Below are 21,502 nucleotides of genomic sequence, written 5' to 3' on the forward strand. Positions count from 1 at the left end.
TAAACCATATCCACTAATTCCTAGAGCTCTTTGCCTTCCTCTACACATGGTACCTCTTTTTATGCACTTTGCTTTTTTCCCCTTCTTCATCTTCTTCCTTCAGATCCCAAGAGCCATAACAACACTTCCCTCCTACTAAAGATGATGAGGGTAAGAGTAATTCTTTGTTCCTAGGAGTATTTTTTTTAGGGGGACTAGATAAATTTTATTTGCTCATTGCAAAAGTCCATGGGGAAAAGGGGATTTCCCGCTTTGATTTATGAAGAGAGGAGAATCTGCAAGGCAAAGAAATAATCTGAAGAGGGTTGTGAAATAAATGATTTTTCTGAGAACTAAACCAGGATTTGAAGTTGCTTCAATTTGAGAGAAATAGACCAGTAAGAGTTCCCATGCAGACTTGTAAGGGAGTAACTACTGAAGGAAACGTTCTTTCATTTTCTGATGGAGAGAGGTTCACCACCAGATACTCTTTACCCAGAGACAGTATTCATAATGCCTCTTAGAATCCTTTGAGATCCCTTCCAGGTCCTGGAGTGAGTAGTAGTATTTACAACTGAAATGAACGGATGAGATGTGCATCACTTGCAAATGATGTTAGGTCTTAAGACATAGATTTTTTGGTCCAAGTTTTCTGCTGCTGCACTTTCAGACTTTTCAAGCATAGATTATGCCTTATTTCTTGGCATTGTAAAATTTAAGACCTATAATACTCTTTTGGTGTAAAAATAATTTCAAAAGAGCAATAACAATATTGTCTGTTAAATTCTTTAAACTTTTTGTGAAATTATTCTTCTTAAGAAGTTATTTTGGTTGTAATTTACTTGTTTTCTGCCCATCAAAATATAATGCTTGCTTAAAGTTCTAAGAGAGGGTTATTGGTGTAAAACGTGTCATCATGGCTGTCTCTCAATCTTGTTCTCAAAGTTGAGATTTGGTACCGATTTTTGAATGTTCCAGAGGTTGGTGAAATTTTGGGGTGTGTGTTTGTGGAGAGAGGAGTGAAGAAAGGTGGATATAGCACTGGCATGTTAAAAAATAATTACATTTTAGAATTATACTGGTTGACTATCTCTTTTTCCAAATGTCTATCGATGTAAGTGCAAATCCTTCTTATTCTTTTAAATTATCAATTCTGTGTTAGTTTACTGAGTGCATTGTTCTTTAGGATTCTATTTGAATCATTCTGATAAAGCTTTAAGTGTTATTGATTAAGAAAGGTTAAGGTATCCTATAAATATTTTATTTATCTTCATTACTTTCCTTTTGAAAAAGTTGAAGCTTGTTCCTTTTTTCCTCTGAATTGTTTATGCGTGTTAAGTGCATATCTTCATAAGCTGTTTCAATAAGCTGTTTCTGATGATGCCGAAGAGTTTTATAATTAATTCACAATGTATCAATATGGAAAGAGCGGTATAAATTGTTCCTCCCGGGTGCCCTCATCTCTGCTGAATGTTACAAGCGAGAACAAATTTATAGACTTTCTTCCATGAAAATTTTCTGAGTGTGTCAGCTAGATGTTCTTGAGTAGTCAAAACTGGCACAAGAAGTAAGCCATACATTTTATTTCACAGGAAATAAGTAAAACAGGCGGGACACGAATGGTGTCTCTGTGTATGTGCATGTGTGTGGCATACCTGCCTGCGGTAAGATAGTGCTTTCAGGCCTTCGATTGGAAGGCATGTGACCAGCACCAGTTATTACTATTGTATTAGGGTCAAAATTGCTATTGAGGGGATTAAATTGTACCCAATCGATTCCTGGCATGACTAGCTTTGGAAGTTTAGAAACGGTTGAGAGGGTATGTATGCATGTATGAGGCTGAGGAGGGCAGGGAAAGGAAAGATCAACCTCGTGTGAAAGGCTGGCACTAAGAGAAAAAACAATGAAAGGCCATTTTGACCTTTGTATTCTGACCTGTTCTGAGGACATGGAAGAACAGAACCTAACACCTGTAGTGGGACCAGCAGGAGAGTCACAAGCTTGATTTTCATTTTTACTGAAGGATGGTTAAGAAGACAGGATACTGGGGCTGCCCATGCTGCTCCTCAGGGGGGAGTGGCCCACAAGATGAGGTATTTTGGGGTGTATTCTAGATGGCCATCTGGTTCACAAAGACCTCGCTCCCATTTTTTTTTTTTTTCTGGATAGGTCACCTGCATTGGACATATTTGCACTATGTGACAATATTCCCCTCAATATCCTTAGCCACAGCTCATTGAACCATGGCTGGCCCCTTGACTTCAGCTGGACCAATCAAATTCTCTTGCCTTGCCATTCAGAATTGAGACTTAAAGACAAGCTTTTAGCCTCTCTGTGTAGCTGGAACAGAAAAATGTGAACTCAGGAAACATTTGGGTAGGTTGTATCTACCATTATGATTGGGGGAACAGAGACCTGTGATCTATGGTTTGTAGAGAAAGAGAAGGGTTAAAACAGATGCTCAGAGCAAAGCAGAGACAAAGGGTAGAGGGAGGGTTCTCCTAGTTGTCTGATCTCTTGGTACAGCCCATTTGTAAGCCTACCTATGTTTCAGCTCTTGATTTCCAAATGATAGTCCAGATTCTGATAATTTCTTTCTTTTTGCCTAAATTAGAACATCTTATTCTCTGTTATAGCACCATCAGTTCATTGTTGAGCTATCCCAAATGTCTTCCAACTGATTCACTATTATAGGATTATCTCATTGGGTTTGGGTCATGTGATGGGTTAAAGTCTCTGTATTTCTGTTAGAGATTGAGTGTTATGGAAACAAATATTGCATAAGGCCAGCCTTGTGGTAGATTGAAGAAAAGACTTTGGGCTACTTATGTAGACATATCTATACAGTTGGCAACAATACCTGTTAGGCAGCAGTTTAAATACAAAGGTTCATGTTCTTAGAAAGGCTTTGGATTATCCTTCCTCCTCAGTAAATCTTTCCTCTTATCAATATTTTTCAGGGCTCCCCCAAATGATGCATTAATGGACAGGCTTAGTTAAAGGTAATCCACAGCCTCTGCTTTGGGACTCATAGTCGCCCTGTCAGTTAGCAAGGCCAGTGCTGGCTCTGTGGTGAGGATCCTCCTTTGATGTGGAATGTGGGATGTGTCTTTTTTGGTAAGGTAGCCTGCATTTTTGTCCCAGAACCTTTTCCCTCTCACACTACTTTGCTATCTGTTCTTCTTCTACCAGAGTGAACTAGACTGTTAGCAGCCCTGAGGGAAAGGGAGTAATTCTAGAGAGCCTTCACAGACCTCAGCTCCCTACCTACCTCAGTCAGTCTGTACAGAAGCAGCCACAGCTTAAACAATCCAACCACAGGCTTTGCAAAACCATCGCCACATGCTATGATGTCAGATAGGCTCTACTTGGAGACCCATCAGGTTATGTCTATTGCTCAGTTGGACTCCACTTCCTGACCTTTCACTTGAGGAGTCCTGCTGATGTATTGACAGGAAGGAGTATTCACAAGGAAGGGAAGTGGGGCCAGGGTGGAGGACAAACAGAATCCAAAATGTAAAATTCTCTTTCGCTCTATAAATAGATGATTCAACTGAAGGGAGCCTAATCAGCTCTTCTCTCGATCAGGGCATATTTTTGTCCATTCATTAGCTGGGTTACCTGAGGACATTCATAATCATACCCCTTCATCTCCGCACTGACCCCCACGTTCATGACAATGTGTATGAACTTGTTAAAGGGCTTCTACCACGCAGTCTTGGAGACTGAACTGTCTTCACCAGTGTCACATCATTCCTCAAGGACTTTGGCCACTGATGGTTCTCTGAGACTAAGACTAGAAGGAGATTGTAAATATACAGACAGAAGTGAAGGTGGCTCAACACTCAGCTGAAGGAAATACATACCCCAGCCCAGGAGATAATACCACCGCATGTGTTGTTTCTCAGCGAACACAGCCACCACGATGAGTGTGTGAAGATAGATCCCTTCACAGAGCATCCAGAAGTAATTGCACGCCATCATGTACTGGTGAAAAAAATGCAAAATCTTGCAGCTCACCTGTCAGAAAGAAATGGAAATAAGCAGCAGAAGAAATGGGCAAGGATCTAACAGTGAACAGAAGGTAAATGTGAAAATGAGCCAAAGTATCTGCATTCAGTTTCCCCAAGCATCTGTCAACACATGCCACCCTCTGTATCCACAAATCAGAGTGATAGTGCATAGAACATCAGCACCACACATAAACAGCCATCTAGGGGAATGGAAGCCTAGTCCCCAAAGTGTTCTTTTCCAGTTGCATTCTGGTGACTTACATAGACTAGATAGGTTCATTTTCCTGCCATATGTCTGATGCCCATAATTTTTGAGAGCATCCAAGGATTCGTCACATGATTTTTATGGCCCCTTTTCTATGGTTAATGAGGCAAATAACCTAGAAATTGTTAATGCTACTCCTGAAGTTCATTGATTTGTTGGTGATAGCTTCTTAGCAGCAAAGAGTTGATAACCAAGTGAAAAATTTCTCACACGTGAGCCAGGAGCTATGCTGAACCCAACCGATGACTCCTGTTTTGGTTACTTACTGGCCTTCCAGTGCTGATAATTCTGACCATTCAAGAGCATGAGTTTTCTGTTCCAGTAGATTCACAGTGCAATAGAAAACATCCTGACTTGGAGTCACATGTACACCAAAACCTCATGAGGAGGAATTGTATAACTTTATGTCAAATGCCAGTGCAGTTGATAAACTAAAGGGCAAAAGGCTCTCATGTCAACTTGAAAACTGTCAACTTCTACATTCTTTAAAACTAGTAGAATGAAGGAGAAAAATTCTCGAGCCAGGAAGTCAGCATTACATAACTTTGTAGGGAAGGACTGAAGTCTTTCTCCAGAGGAATTTAAAGATATAATGTTTTCGATTCAATGTGAATCTGTCATGCAATCCTGAGCTGATTTCTAATAAAGCCTCAGAGAACATGAGCTTGAATCCGTGGAACTGTAGTCATGATTTGGTGTGTTTAGGGGAAAAAAAAAATCATTGGAGAAAAAAGTCCCATCTGAGATAAGAACATTGGAAGATGACTGAGAAATTGGCAAAGCAAGCACTGTGGAAGTGTTCAGCAAACAAAACTACAGTAAATAGAAAAGCAGGGTACGCACGCGATGGAAAAGAAGAGCTGTTACAAATGTGGCAGGGGAATAAAAATTAACAGCTTGCTACGCTCAAGGGTCTTTATGTGTTACAATGAGCAAATTATATGACTCTTTACTGGGGAATCTCAAGCCATGACTGATTAAGTTTTATAATCTAACACCATAGGCCTTTTGATTATTTGTGATTTACAGACCTCTGAGTACACTCTGCATTCTGCTTTTACACTTAGTGCCTTTTAGATTGAAATAATACTTTATAAATGCTCCGAGTTTCCACATCTCCTATGCTATGCTGTGAAACACAGAAATGAAACTGGGTGCCACGGTTAGAAAAGGACAGTGCTTAAGGCCTAATGACAATGGTAAAAATTTTATAAATAATATTTGCTAACATTTGAGAGTTGTTATGTGTCAGACTCTGTTTTGTGGATTTTAGGTATATTGGTTTATACAACCGTCACAAACAACTCTGTGAGGAAGGTGTTATTGTTATCTTCACTTTACACATTAGGGAAGTGAGGCACAATGAGGTTAAGTAACTTGCTCAAGGTTACAGAGTAAGTTACGTGGTAGGAAGTAGAAGAGCTAGGATTTGAGATCCTATAGTTCAGGAAGAACAATGCTGTAGTATTTGGAGCAATCCAGCGAAGAACAGCAAACATCAAACTAATTGTTGCTCCATAGCTTTCTAGGAATGAACTAACATACCCCAAAGAAGTGTATAAAACTCTTTATGTCCCAACTGGAAGCTTTTTGGGAATAAAATAAGTCTATAAGAAGTTTTGCACTAAATGCATGATAGCCTTTTCAAAGCAGGGGAACAAGCCGTCAATGTTAAGATGAAGACTCACTACATAAACCATGTCATAAGACACCATTTATAAGCCACTGATTTCCTGTGTAGAGTATGAACCTGACTGACCAGATGAGAGAAGCTGGAAGTTGGGTTGATGCTTCTAGCCATTCTAGGAATAAATTCTTCAAAACCATATGGGAAAGAGGTTGATTATAAATAATAAAATTTAGGACTAAAGAAATTCTGTATACTTTTCTGCACCACAGAATCTTGGTTGAAATACCATTTATTGGTTTGGACATGTAAGTAAAGTAAAGTAGCATAAATGACCAGGGTAGGCTACTTCATTCCATGCCCACACCTTGGCATTATTCTCTCTGCATTGTCCCTCAAATCCATCATACCTTTTTATTCTCAATCTAATTTCTCTCATATGCTACCAAAATGGATAATTCCAGCTTAGTTTTATCTGTGTTGGTTTCTCATCTCAAGAACTCTACTGTCCCTGTCACCTCCCTCACATGCCATCCTGGGTGTCATCAGTCCCTAGTGTCTCTGTCCTGAGCATCCATTTTGAGCTGCTCTTCCTGTGACTAGGATGAAGTTCCAACATAGTCTGGTGTCTCAACTATTCTGAATGAATGAAAATTAAAAGAAATTCACTTTGTTTTTCAGAACTTGTAATTCGTTTGCTTTACTTATAGAGGTTATATAAGATGTGACTATTGTTTTGGCTTTTGAGTTGCAAAGTACTCAAGTTCCCAGTAAAAACTTATCTCCCTGTATTGTCCCTTTCAGACCCAGAAAAAAGTTCAAAGAGACATTTCTTTCTAGATAATGACAAGTGTGCTGCCAGCTTCCTTTAGATGCAGCAAGAACAATACTTTTAATTCTGCCTTTTGACTCTCTACATGAAGAAATAAGCAGATAGAATAAGAAAATGAAATTTTAGATATTATGGAAATGAAATGTCCAAATCACACAAATGACAATGGGCAATTTTCACATCACTCAATAAACTGAGGTTCTATTCAGCCATTATTTATGCCATAAGTTATTCTGAGTTTAACTTTTTTTAAAAAAAAGAATGTGAAGGGAAAAGATTCTCATGCTTGGTGTTACAGGAGAGAATCTGCTTGATCAAAAAACTTCCAAGGGAAGAAACTGACTACTTTGATGGAAAAGGGACCACAAACCTATAGGATTACTCACTAAGGATTAAGAACACTGTTTTCTTTTGCCCCCAACAAAATAAACTCTTACAGAAGTAGTGCAACACCATTTGGGATGATGCAGGCACCTTTTACAAGAAATAACTTTCTAAAATATATTCCCATGGGCACTGGGAATGAACATCTTTTTGCTTCTTAACTGCTGATTCAGTGACCTGAGAATTGGGTCAAAATGAAAAAAATAACCCATAACTCGGCCTTTAATTTGCATAAGAGAGAATGTATCTTTAAAAATTATATATTCCACTTTTTAACAAAAGTAGACACATGTCTGAGTCACAGGGATTTCAACTGGCAATGGACGTGCTTTTCTTTAATTGGTGACTGTAGTTATATTTTTCATGCTAGCTGCAGTTTCATTCAATATTTGCAGATTGGCAATGTCCAAAAACTTTCCTATTTAAAAAATTCTTGTGCTTTTTTTTGTCTCTTCTTGGGTTTTTCTCTGTTGTCTCTACTCTTCTTGGCTATGAAGAACTTCAGACTAATGTTTTCTGGAATGTCAATTTTTCAAGAAAAATGCAATATTTCAAATAATTCATTTAAAGTATAAATTTTAAATATGTAACTTTGCATGTGACTTGGTAATATATTGATGACACTGTTCTCATTGTTTAGATACTAGTTTGTCTGTCTCTTTAGAGGTAGAAAACTTTACTCCTAGGAGAGATGGAGTTTTCCTAGTTAAATCTTTCTTAGTTCTTGTTTATCCCCTGCACGTTTACATATATTTCAACAAGGAAATTTTCTTCTTTCTTGATGCCTGAATTTATAATTTCAGCTGCAATTCACTTTGACAATCTTTTGAATGGGAAAAGATAGCTATGAAATTTGGCTTCTATAAACACAGTTATGGCAGAATATGCATTTTCAAGGTGAGATACAACACAAATTTCAAGACCTCTGTCTCTCTTGGAAATATTAAATAAGCAGCTTTAAAGATGAATAACATATATGTCTACTTGAGGGTTCTTTCCTGCCTATTCTTGATCTGATTTGGTTTGCTTAGTCTTGTGCTGTTTGTATATGGATGGTTAGATAAGAGATTTAACAAAGACTTACTTGAAAACAATGACTATAGTCAAATAGAGAAAGTACTAAAAACAAATGAGCTAATTTTTTCCTGATGGGTCAAGCATATGTTTCACAATTTACAAACAAGAATTAATTTTTGTCATTGTAGCAATTTGTTTTTAGCCTTTACTATTTACATGTATTTGATGAGAGGAATATGTTTCCCAATTTTGTCTTGTGGTGGAAACAGACATTTGAAATGTGAAAGAGGGTAATGTGTCCACACATGACATTTCCCATTTCCCATTACCATCGTAAATGGCTGTTATTGGTGGCTTGTTCTCATTTTGTCTACCCTCAGGAAAAACGAGGCTTCTCATTTAGGCATACAGAATTTTCGCTCCTTTGTTTTCCATTAAACACATACACACACACACGCACACACACACTCTCTGAATGTTATCAGTAGATATTTTCACAAAATATGAATTTAGTTCATTCTGAAGACTAATGTTTAAGTTTTGGCAGTCAAAAAACACTTGACTGACTGGATTAAATTCCAGCTTTCAAGTATTTTATAGTTTTTTTCTAGGAAGTTTGCTCCTGCGTAGCTAAAAATAAGTCTGTTATAGTAACAATATATTGATTTGAGAGAACTAAATGCTAGTCATGTCATAAAGATAAGCTTCTTTCCTGTTTTTCAAACTTAGGTCACTTTGAGAATGCCTAATGTGTGTGAGAGAGCCACCCTCACCCCTCTATACCTAGAAGAAGACTTCCGGTACATTTCTCTGACTCCCTTACACTTGCACTTACATTCTCCCAGAAAACTGGCTGAACAGTGGCTGAGCCAGGTCCCGAGACACCTGCTTACAGGGCATATTAAAGGTTTCTAAGCAATAGGGAAGCTGCAAGGCTGAGCTGGGCTGGCTTGTTGGTGGCTAGGGGCAGCCTGTATGCAGTGATTGGGGGAGCACATAGACATTTCTGCTCCTAAACTACCCTATGAAAGTGAAAACATTCCGCGATGATAACCCATGAGACCATTAAGAGTGATGACTAGAGTAACAAATTGGTTGGGAAAGTAACGTGCAGAGACCCAGCCCCAAGGGCAAGGATTAGCAGTGAGCAATTGTGAGCAATGCTTGCAATATTATGTCCTTGGGATTTTAAAAAAGTTTTATGCTTTTTTTTGGGACTCCAGGATAACATCTAGGAAGTAAGTGGGGCAGTTTTTATTATTCTCGTTTGATGGGTAATGTTAAATGGCTTCTTTAATTCGATAGCGAACTTAGAAAAATCCTGAATTTATACTATTTCAGGAAGATAACAGGTTTAGTACAATTTCACAATGGATGAGAAGCGCCCCCACACTTTAACAGCTAGAGAGTGCTCTGTTGGTATGACATGTGAGTGTGAGACCTTCACAAGAGAGATGAGGGAGAGTCTATTTAAGAATTTATAAGGCTCATAATCTGACTAAGCACTGTTCCCAGGGTTGATTATTTAATGACTGAATGGCCATTTCCTGGTCTGTTTTGTACAGACAATAACTTTCTGAGGATTTCTGCACTTACTGGGAAATGGGAAGCCAAAAATTTGAGTCTTCTCTGCTGAGAGATGCTTAGTTAATTGCTTCTACATCTCTTTTTAAACTTAGTGGGGAGTCAGCTTCCCTAATTAACTATTCAATTATAGACAGCCATTACTTTGGAATGGCTGAGCCAATTTCTTTAAGAACACGTCTTCTCAAATAAGTAAATCAAGACAACCAAGAGCACCATGTAGTATAGAGGAGAGCGGATGGGGTTCTGTGTGAGATAGGTCTGGGTTCGAATCCCATCTCAACTATCCATAGTACGGAGGACATGTGCCCTCACTGAGCCTCAGTTTACTCAGCTAGCAATGGAGATAATATGTACCCTTCACTGGGGTTTTATGAGGATTAAATGAAATGAGATTACTTTTATTAAAATCAGTTGACATTAAGAAAGAAAACTCATCAGGTAAACCCATTGGGTCTCATTCTGCAGATAAGGCAGGACTTTGTCTCAGATAACAGATGCCATGGTTTTAAAAGATAGGTCATAATGTCTTTCTGGATATATTCATGCTGCAGAAATTATTAACACTGTGGATCCATTAGAAGCCAAATTAAGCTGCTTTCCCATGCCATGCCGCTGTCACGCAGGATGCATGCTCTGGGCGGATTTCACGCATTTTTGTCATTGGGTTGGCAAAGCTGTTAAATGCCAGCTTTGAAAGATGAGGCTATCTACAGATGCTTGCATAACCCAGTTAAGCAGAGAAACAAAAATGAAAATATCCCTTGGCCATTCATTCTGTGCTAGATAGCTTCTGTTTGTGCTTTCAAATTCACTCTCCACCCTGCTTCCACTGCACTGGGCCCAGAGAAATGGATCTGTAAATCTCCATCAGGGCTTCCTTGCCCTCTGGTTTCTAGGTGAACTCAGTTAATGGGTTTCCATCAGCAGAGACTGAGAAATGAGAATGAGTGAAGTAGGAGTCATTAAACTTTTTTCAAGTCCTGCAGATATAGACCATGATGATATTTACATGGCTTACTAGAGTAAATCCATAGCTACTCATAGCTGAAGTGACTGGCCCAAGCCCAGCCTGGTGTCAGAACACTGAAGGGATTGTCTAGGCATACCTGTAACCCATTAGTGACACACTGGGGCCACTGGGATGCATTGCCTTAATGCACTTAGTTGTCTATATTCACAAGATGGGCTCAGTAAACTTCTCTTAGATGTTAATAAATTTTTAATTAGTAGTAAAAACTCATGATTTGTTGTGTAATTCTTATTTGGTTATAATTGAATTATTTCTAGCCCTTTGCTATAACATATAATTACTTGCAATAAGTACATAGAAATGATAGTCTTTCCTAAACTTAACTGTAAAAGTAAATATAATTACACATGCAAAGAGCTGCTTAAGTCAAACAGTAACACCATGTTCACTATTTATGAGTACTATATCCTTAAAAATAAAATTAAAAACAAATCATGCAGCACTCACCGGATCCTGTCTCACAAGCTCTCCATTGGGTACCACTTCAACCAGGTGGATGATGATAATCATAGAATTCAGAATATAAGTCAGAAACATGTGCTTATGCAGAGTTACCCTTTGGCAGCCAAGGCTTCTGGAAAAAAAAAGTAATGAAAAAGCATTAACCGGTGCCAAAAAGTTGATGTACCTCGGGGAGAAAAACCCTTTGGTAATATTTTTAACACTCCCTTTAGCAATAGACGAGAGAGCACATTGAAATAAGTGAGGCTTTTCCCATCTTTAAGACACATTACTACTTTTCTGCTTGATATTTAAACTGTTTTTCAGTCACAGTAGCTCATAGTTTTCAGTCCTCACAGTGATTTCGTACAACTAAAAAAGTGAGTGATAAAATCACTTTTAATTATAACCGATGTCATGAAATTAAGTAAGAAAAGGACTCTTGCAAGAGAGACCATTAGGGTTTGGAGTGTGCTTTAGATGAAAAGTCGACTGTTGCTTGATGTAACCAGGCTTGATGTGTGGCAAATGGGATAACAGAACCAAGGCCCGTGACCAAGTACTGAATCCAGGTTCTTGATCCATCACCTATACAGACTTTATTAAGTCTCCTGTCAGTCTTCTCTTTTGCCATTTCTTCTAACATCTTTTTATTTCTCATATTCCAACCGGAATCAACTCTGTGGTTCCTCTTTTCCACATCCTCCTGATGGTGGAGCTCAGACACAGGCAAAGAATTTTAAATAAGCTCACATTTGATGTCATTATGAGGCAGAGTGTGGTTTGGATGGAAGGATGCCTATGCAAGAGACGTCTATGCTTGTTGGCATAGGCACTTCCCACCTTTTGGGTGCTAAGCAGTTTGTTGGATTTTTTTATTACTTTGTCTTCCATTTCATAAATTCATACGTATGTATTTGTGTGAATGTTCACATGAATAAACATTAGTTTGAATATCCTATTTCACTTTTTGATGCAAATGAAGAAAGCCTATGGGATGGCTATAACAAAATTGGAATGATTATCTTAGATGAATAAAAATCTTGTATTTACCATATTCGATCCAGTTCAATAATGTTTAACATAATGTGAAAATTTAAAACATTCAGTTAATGATACTAAAGACTGAGCATAGCAACTATCCCTAAAAAATCTTCATGAAATAAACTTAGAATCCTACAAATTTTGAAAAGAAAATTCTGAGTAAAGATGAAATATGAGAATGGTCTGGGTTTACTTATGATGCTTTTCCTATATTCCCAAATCAAAAGAAAATGAATTGTCAATTATCTGTAGTAAAAAGTAAATTTAAGTAATGAGGGCATCTGTTAGAGCATATTTTGATTATAGTAGCTATGCTTTTTAACTCTTTAGAAAGCACAAGCATTAGTAAATAGTTAATACAGAATATTTTAAAATTTCCAACTTGTCGAGCAGGGGTAGAATGTGGAACTTTATATCCAGGAAGCAGCTTATTGTAAAGATAGGGTTTAGAGAAGAACTTTCACACAGACACATACACACACACAACCTTATTTAGCAGCAGAAAAGACTGTTAAATAAACTGAGCCTAATTGGTTTTGTAATAGTGCTCTAAAAGTAGGTTGCAAATTTAAGGCTTTAAAAAGAAAAAAAGTATTTAAATGAAACATTATACCCATTTATAATGCACAAACTCTTCCATATTGCACTGTTAAACTTGTGAGCTACCATTTTCCATACAGTCAAAATAGTATTTTATAATTTTTCTCACTGGGAGGCAAATATCTGTGGTCTCATTATTGGATTCAACCTGGCTTAACCCAATGACAGTTGACATTATCCAGAACTAAAGAATGGCCGATGAATGCCTCATACAGTGCTGCTATTCTCATTACTGATTTTCTTTTTATCAGGTAGAGTTCAATAATCTGCTGATACACAACATTAACTTAAAGGACTGGTTAATGTTCAATGTCCAGAACCACCCTGAATAAAATATATTTCCCCCACCTCTAGCTTATTCTCAGGCCCTGTATTCCTGCTTTGTTTTCCTTCTCGCCTCCTGACAGATCATATATTTGTTTGTTGAATATTTTCTTCTTTTCTCTCACTAGAATAAAAGTGTTAAAGCAATTTGTTTTGTGCATTCAGCACAGTGTCTAACACATTGTAAAGTTTAATACTAATTTTTTTTGGTTAAAAATTTTTATATAAGAGCAATTTTCTTCTTCAAGCTGTGAGCACCAGTATACATCAAAGAATTACATTAAAGGGTAGATGATCTAATTTCTTATACTTTGTATCATGCTGAACATTTTCCAAATTCTTAATACAGGTATTAACTATTAGTGGACATTATCCTATTAGCTAAAACCTATGTACAGTATTGTATTATGTATATAATGAGAAAATAATGATTTAAAGCTGGATAAACTGTTAGGCTCCAAAAGAAGAATATGACTAATATATGAGTTTCTGTTTCTTGAAGGTTTCAATATAATTTCTGCTTATTAAGTTTTAAAAATTTTATTACACTTACTTAATGACATTTACACTAAGCTTTTTGAAATGAGTTAAAGGTACTTTAAATTTATTAAAATTCATTCAATAACCCAATACATATTACTGCGTATCCACAATAATTCAGACATTTTGGTAGATGCTACGGATATATGGGTGAACAAAGCAGACAGCTTCTGCCTTCAGAGACTGTATATACCTTATAATTGCTTATTTACTCTCATTGTGATAACTATTGTGAAGGAGAGGTATAGGATGCTAAAGAGGATTAACTAACCTTAACATAAGTAATTATGTGTTAAATTGTTCTCAGTGCAAATATCTTGTTACTTGAATGAACATGAGGAAGCTGACAACATTTTCTTGTCAGATCTGAAATGTCTTAAAAATAGCACAAACCTGATGTTAGCATTACTTCATTCCTCTTGATAAAAAATAGCTATTTAGATGGACAGAAAATTACTTACTCTTAGAGTGACGCAGAACCATAAGTACTACAGATTCTCCAATAGGGGGAGGATAAGACAACATAATCTGCTTCTGTGTCAAGGTGTCAGTCAAATGTGAAGAAGAGATAATAATCTACTTGAGCATGATTCTCAAGATGTCATATTTTAAGGCTAAAGTAAAATGTCATTTTCATGGTTGTGGTTTACCTGGTGCAAATCTTTCACACTAAAAATTTTGTCTCAAGTTATTGATACCCTATGTATGTATGTGTGTGCTTCTTGGGAGCTTTTAGTTACACAAGGAAGCATTTAATATTTGCCTTAAGTTTTGTAGATCTCATAAACCAATTTGATATCATAGGACAAACAAGAACAGTATTCACACCTTATAAGACAGTATAATTACGGTCACATTCAAAGAAAATAAGAAAAGTAGCAAATAAGGAAACAAGTAAGAGTTGTTATAAATTTATCAGTGCATGGAAAATATGCATTTGGAATAAATGTTGTGATTGGTACAAAAAAGGTCACATCTTTCAGTGTAATTCTAAGTTTCCCTTGACCTAGGTATTACACCTTGTTCATGATGGACAAGAAAAGTGAGGGGAGGAGAGGGAATGTGAAATAGATTGCATTAAAACTCCTAGAAATATCTCAAAACACAATAATATTATATACCTTTTTCTATCTCACAAGAGACTTTATACCTTTAAATTTAGCACAAAATTTTCATCCTTAAGGAACTCCTCTCAATCATAATTCTTGCTTCTTTTCTTATTACTACTGCTCTTTTAGTGAACAGTCGGCCAAATACGACTGATAGTTATTTGGTGTCCTGTCATGTCAAGGATGGGTTGGGAGAAAGGAAGCTATCTTTAATGCCACTGATTTAATGGCTTCTCTGGAGGACTAGGAAGGTTGACAGAGATGTACAATAGTGAATACTATACAAGATAAAGTTATCTATCCATCCACTTCAGATGTGACAGAGAATAATAGAGAATACTGAATAAGTAGTAGAGGAATCAGTATTCTTTCTGGGGGTCCCAGTGGAAACCTTCCTTTCTTGTGGATGTGGCTAAAGTAATGTAATGTAGACAATGTATTGCAGTGAAAATAGTCTCTGTCTTCCAATATATGTCTTTATTGACTTTCAGGCAAGTGTAATTAATATTCTAAATACTTAACAATCAGGAAGGCACAGGTATCAAGCAGTCAAAATAGATGTGAATTAATTATTATTGTGCTTTCTAGAGAGTGAAGTGAGATGTTTCAGTGTTAGACTTATTCCACAGAAATGTCAATTAATAAACTGTAAGAAGAACTAATGGGATAAGTGAGTTTATTGCAAACTTGCTTAAAATGGCCAGGAAACAAACACAAATCAATGGACACTTACGTGACGTTCTCAAGCCAGTCTTCCCTAAGGGCATCTGCACCTTTAACCCTCTTAGGAACATTGGCATCTAGTAGTGAGGAGTCTTGCTAAAATGATTCGATGTTTCTATTTAATCTCTCTCCATATTATTACTCCTAACTATTTTCTCCAAAAAGGTCCTAAACTAAATACCATCCTAAAGGGGCTGTCTTCATCCTTAAACTAGTGGACCAGAAGTAATCTGTATATAATCTTGAACATTATTTTATTTCTTTTTCTCAATTTTATTTATTTATTTATTTTTATGGTGACATTGGTTAATGAAATCCGGTAAGATTCAGCTGTACATTTAAACAGTAAGGCATCTTTATATTTACATTGTGTGTTCGCTGCCCATAGTTAGATTTCTTTCTGTCGCCACATATTTGACCTCCTTTACCCTACCTACCTCCCTCCTACCCTTTGGTAACCACTAGTCTATTGTCCATATCCATGAATCTCTGCTTGTTAGTCTTGTTTGTTTGTCGCTTTTAGGTTTATATCCTACATATAAGTGATATCATGTTACATCCTGAGAAAAAAGAACAAGGCTGGAGGCATCACTCTGCCTGACTGCAAATTATACTACAAAGCGACAGTAATCGAAATGGCATGGTATTGGCCGAACATTATTTTAACTCTGCCACTTCTGTACAGTTAAAATCTTTAGTATGGCCTTTTCTATGATTTAAATCGCTGAAATTTTTTTTCTCTATCTTGAAGCGGGCAGAGCTCTCTTCAAGCTCATTTTCTTCTTTAGAATAACAAAGACTTTATATATATACATTTCTACATTTATTTTCTGATAGCACAGTGAGCAAGATTTTTATTTATTTAGCCCCACTTGTTAATTTCCCTGGCATACTCAGAATAAAATCACATAATGACTAAAGGCAGCTTTGATCTCATTCCAAGTAATATCCCAAGATATTTAGCAGCAAGGTATTGGCAGTTCCACAGCCTCCTGTATATTCAGTAACTTTAAATTCCTCTGTAGATTGTCTTAGCCTGATGGTTGAGGAATACATCTGCAGGGTTATTCCTTTTTATAGATCCTATAAAGCACATTTTACTAGTTTAGACTGAGGTTTCCATGGGATGATTATGAATGGGGCATTGGGTCTCAGAAGTGGAACTAGGTGTAACTTCCCATTTTGGTTTCATGAAAGTTTTATGAAATTGATTGTTTTGATTTTTCAAAATAACTCAACCCTGGGAATGTAGAATTAAGCAAGGGAGTGATGATTATTTCTTGCTCAGGTTTCACACAGATGATGCCATTTAAGTGCACAAATCATAAAACCTTCCATTGCAATTTGCAGTAAAGACTATAAGGGTGATGTTGAGCATTTGAAAATAATTTTGGGAAAATGTTGCTAATTAAAAGATAAAATCCAAGGTTAGATCAGAATTATCTTTTATTTTTCACAATTACTTTGAGTATGTCTGAAATGCAAATGTAAAGAAAACATTTGATGAATCAGAAAATACTTTAATTTTAAGAAAACAGATGTCCTAGATATTTTTAGTTTGGGTAGGTTTAGGGTAAGATTAAAAACAAGTATAAAAACCAAATATGACTTCCTGTGGACTTGAATATTTAGCATCTTGACATATGTTTTTCATATTCTATTTGCTTCTTGTGTGTGCTCTGGAGAACCAGCTATTTCAAGTTATATCTTCCCATTATTATATTCAGACTGTAAATCAATAAGACTTGTTAGTCCTCCCAAGATTTAAGTTGTTATTTGGTAGGCTCTTGTATTGAGAGATAAGACAAAATCAGGTGCTTCCTAGACAATCTGCCCCCCACGTTCTCTCAAGAGTCTGATCAGATTAATTTTGTTTTGGGACTCATTGAAGTTGAGAAATATTTTATATTGCCCATGTGCTCCCCTTTTGAACACCCATTTTCAGTAGCTTGATGTAGAAATGATTGTTAGAACATTCTTATTTTCTTTGCTGGTTTGGCTCTCACACCTGATCACTTTTTTAACTGACTAGGGAAATAAAGAACTAAGAAATGCCCCTTTGAAATTTTTTATCTTTAAAGTTTTAAATACATTTATTAATTGCACCATTACAAATCTGGGGGCTTTTTATTCCAATTTTATTAAGGTTATATTAAAAAATTTTAAACAATAGACTTTTAGTGACAGACTTTTTAATCAAAGTTGTATGAGAGCCATGATGATATATTTGTTTGCCATGGTCAGGTGCAGTTGAAAAATGAACAGACATTTCAAGATTAATCATGCTATGTGATTATTCTGCTGTATTCTGATCATTGTAACTGAAAATACTCTTTTATTCTAATTCCAGTAATTAATCTATCATGTCTTGTCACTTTATGTCTTTCTCCTGTTAAACCATATATGGAAGGAGCTAATTCTCTATTTAAGTTATTATTTGCTACTCATTTAACAAAAAAATTCAGTTATGTTGCTAGGTCAATATAAGAATCTTGACTACATAAGATATAGACATAATATAATATAGAAATTTGATATAAGATACAGGCAAAGATTAAAAAGGATTAAAAAAATAACAGTTGTGTTAAAGGTGGGTTTACAGATGGTTCGCCCTTGGCTTAATTTTCTTTAGTATTATCATTATAATATTTTAACAAAAATCAAACAAAAATTCTATTATTCTATTTATGAATTACCGTATATTTAATTACATATCACATATTTAAAATGTGAAGGATCATCTGTAGTCTGGGCCTATGAAGGAGCTTTTCTTCACCATTCATATAACACCACCACCACAACAAAAAAAGTATTAGTGGACGAAAACCTCACGTCGTGCAGAAGTTAGAATTCTCATGAAAGGAAAATGTGGTGCTTCCTGCCTTTGTTTTAAAAAATTATGCTAAATGTAAGACATGTTTTTAGGACCAAATTTAACATATATTACTATCTCACATACATTATGAAGTCATTCTGAAACTACAGAATCAATGTTTTAAATTCTCCATTATTGTGAAGTCAATATCTATATCAACTTAATCATTTTGACATAGATAATGCAATCAACAGTATAGACACGGCCTCAGAATAGAAACCCTCATTGAAATTTTGTTTCTCAGTGTCTTAAAAGATACTTGCACTTAACAAATCTAGGTTCTCAAGAGCAAAAAACTGACACTTGATGACAGGCCATCTTCCAGACATTCTCTGTGGCCGTGGCTGGGTGAGTCAAGGCCAGAAGGGAGACTAACCTTTCTTCTCTGTGTAAACACTATCATAGCCTCACCAGCCCCCTTCTCTTCTGACCAAATCCACTTGTGATACAGCTCATAATTAGACAAGGTGCACTTGAACTCATGGCCATGGCCTCCGTATTTTAGAGTAGGGGTAAATGAAAGAGGAGGATCCTCTTCTCGCTATTTCATGAAACCTTAGCCATGGTAAATGGAACCTTAATCATGTTAACACAGTGTACTTATGGGCTCAGAGGACAGTTTTATTTTGTGAAGGAGGGCATTTTGAAAAATTTGAATCTATTCCATTTTCCTTAAAAATAGGATTAAAAGCATATTTTAATTAATATTATTTTTTCTTGCTACTTCATGACTCCCATGTCTTTTATGATTTGCAGAAGGCACCCCCACTTTTACAGCGTTTTCCATTTATTTCAGTATCTTAAAGAAGAAAATAAAAAGCAGATACTATGAGGGTACTTACTTGAAATACATGAAAATCCCCAGTGAAATCACCAAGGTGGCAATCGAAACAGAATGGCCCACAATAGCCAAGTAGTACAGAACATATGCATTCTGGAATAATAACAAGAAAAAGAACAAAAAGCAATTATAAAAATAAATAGGTGAATAAATGATTATAAAAATAGAACATAGTTTCTATTTTTAAATATCAGTATAAATCAACAACTGTTTTCTTCCTTAAAAAAAACCTACTAAAATTATAACAAATATTTCAGAGAATTTAATTATATTGAATTATAATAAATTGGAGTAACAGATTGAATATTATAAGATTAAGAATATGCATGATGTAGTTTTATGTAGAACATAAAACTGGATTTATCTGAATATTATCATTAAGTCTTTGAGTGATTCTCATAAGTCAGTCATTTCACCTCTCTAGATCTCAATAGTCCTCACCTATAAAATAATTTGGTTGGACTAGATGATTTTTAAAGCAATTATATGCTGCTTATAAGAAACACCATTAAATACTGGGTTACAGAAATATTGGATGCAAAAGGATGGGAAAAGATGACCCAGATAAACACTAACCATAAGAAAATGTGTAATATTATACTAGTCCACATGTTGTCTGGAAGATATAATAATTTTAAATTTCTATGCACCTAATAATATAAATTCAAATCATAGAAAGCATAAAACAAAATAATAATACTTCTTAGTAGTTGATAGAACACACAGACAAAAAATTAAGCTATAGAATATTTGAAAAACATAATTAACAAATATTACTAATTCACATATAATAAACGTTGCACCCAGCATCTGGATAATATCCATTCTTTTCAAGTGCTGACTAAATAGTCAAAGAATATTTATCCAAATTGACATACACTAGTCAGTAAAGCAAATCTCAACAGATTTCAAATAATTAAAATCTTAAAGAGCACCTTCACCGACCACAATAGTGTAGAAGTCATTAATAAAAAGATAACTTAAACACCCTAATATTGTTGAGAATTAAATGATACATTTCTAAATGACCATTGGATCAAAGAATTCACAATGACATACCAAAACTTTTTAGATACAGGCGAAACTGTACCTAAAGAGAAATTTAAAGACTAAAAGGCATAGATGAGAACTAAAGATGGTTGAAAATCAATTATCTAAGTTTCTGTCTAAAGGATTTAAGACAAACAAGAAGAAAATTAAACTCAAAGAATGTAAAAGAAAGGAAATGGTAGCAATAAAAATAACTTGAAAGTATAATTGAATCGATCAACAAAGACAAAACAGCTCCTAAAAAAATTAATTTCAATCTTCCCTGGGAAGACCGATCAAGGCAAAAAAAAAAAAAAAAAAAAAAAAAAACCCAAGAGAAAGGAAAATATATGTCCATAAAATGTGTATAGCAGCATTATTTAGAATAACCAAACAGTGGAAACAATTTCGATGTCCATTAACTGGTGACTGTGGTTTTCTCGTAGAACGAAATACTATTCAGCCATAAAAAATAATGAAACACAGATACATTCTATAACATAAATGATCCTTGGAAACATTATGCTAAGTGAAAGAAGCCAATTACAAAAGACTAGTTATAATATAATACTATTAATATGAAATGTCCAGTATAGGCAAATCTATAGAGACAGGAAGCAGATTGATGGTTACCTAGAGATTCATCTGTTACTATTTGCAGCAGATATAATCTTACATATATAAAATGCAAAATAATTTATAAACTACTAAAATTAATAAGTAAATTTTGCAAAGTTGTTAGACATAAAAATAAAAACAATTTTAATATATAATGAAGTAGAAAATAAAATTTCATATATGGCATTTAATGAAATTCACAATTGCATTAAAAAATCAAATGACTGAGAATAAATCTAAAGAAAGATGTCTGTGACTTCTACAAAGAAATCTATAAAATATTATTGAGAGATAATAAGATGAATAAATGGATATATTCTAGTTAATATTTGGAAAACATAAAGATCTCAAATTTCTTCAAATTGGTCTATACATTCAATGCAATTATTAGGTTTCTTTGCATGTGAAAACTGATTCTGAAATTTATATTTAAATACAAAGGACAAAATATAGCAAAGATGATTTTGAAGAAGAACACAGTGAGAAGGCCTACTCCATGCAGTATCATGATTTATTATAAAGCTACTGTAATCTAGCAGAGTAGTACTGGTTCAAGGAGAGACAAATAAAACTTTGGGATAAAGAGTTCAGAACCTTGTAGTGACATGTATGGTCACTCGATAC

The 21,502-nt window shown here is 35.4% G+C and overlaps 1 protein-coding gene across 1 annotated transcript in view; it reads right to left on the reverse strand.

The window, feature by feature from the left end:
• The window catches only part of CALCR (calcitonin receptor), a 48,624-nt gene that overhangs the window by 12,615 nt on the left and 14,507 nt on the right, over positions 1-21,502 (reverse strand). Inside the window, exons 5-7 of the mRNA XM_006911904.1 lie at positions 19,233-19,324; positions 11,182-11,308; positions 3,846-3,999 (exon numbers count right to left, since the gene is read on the reverse strand). Of these exons, the coding sequence (XP_006911966.1) occupies positions 3,846-3,999; positions 11,182-11,308; positions 19,233-19,324 (373 nt within the window). The remainder of the gene's footprint in view (positions 1-3,845; positions 4,000-11,181; positions 11,309-19,232; positions 19,325-21,502) is intronic.

This window comes from Pteropus alecto, unplaced genomic scaffold (genome assembly GCF_000325575.1).
Source record: "Pteropus alecto unplaced genomic scaffold, ASM32557v1 scaffold21, whole genome shotgun sequence".
Lineage (NCBI taxonomy): Eukaryota > Metazoa > Chordata > Mammalia > Chiroptera > Pteropodidae > Pteropus > Pteropus alecto.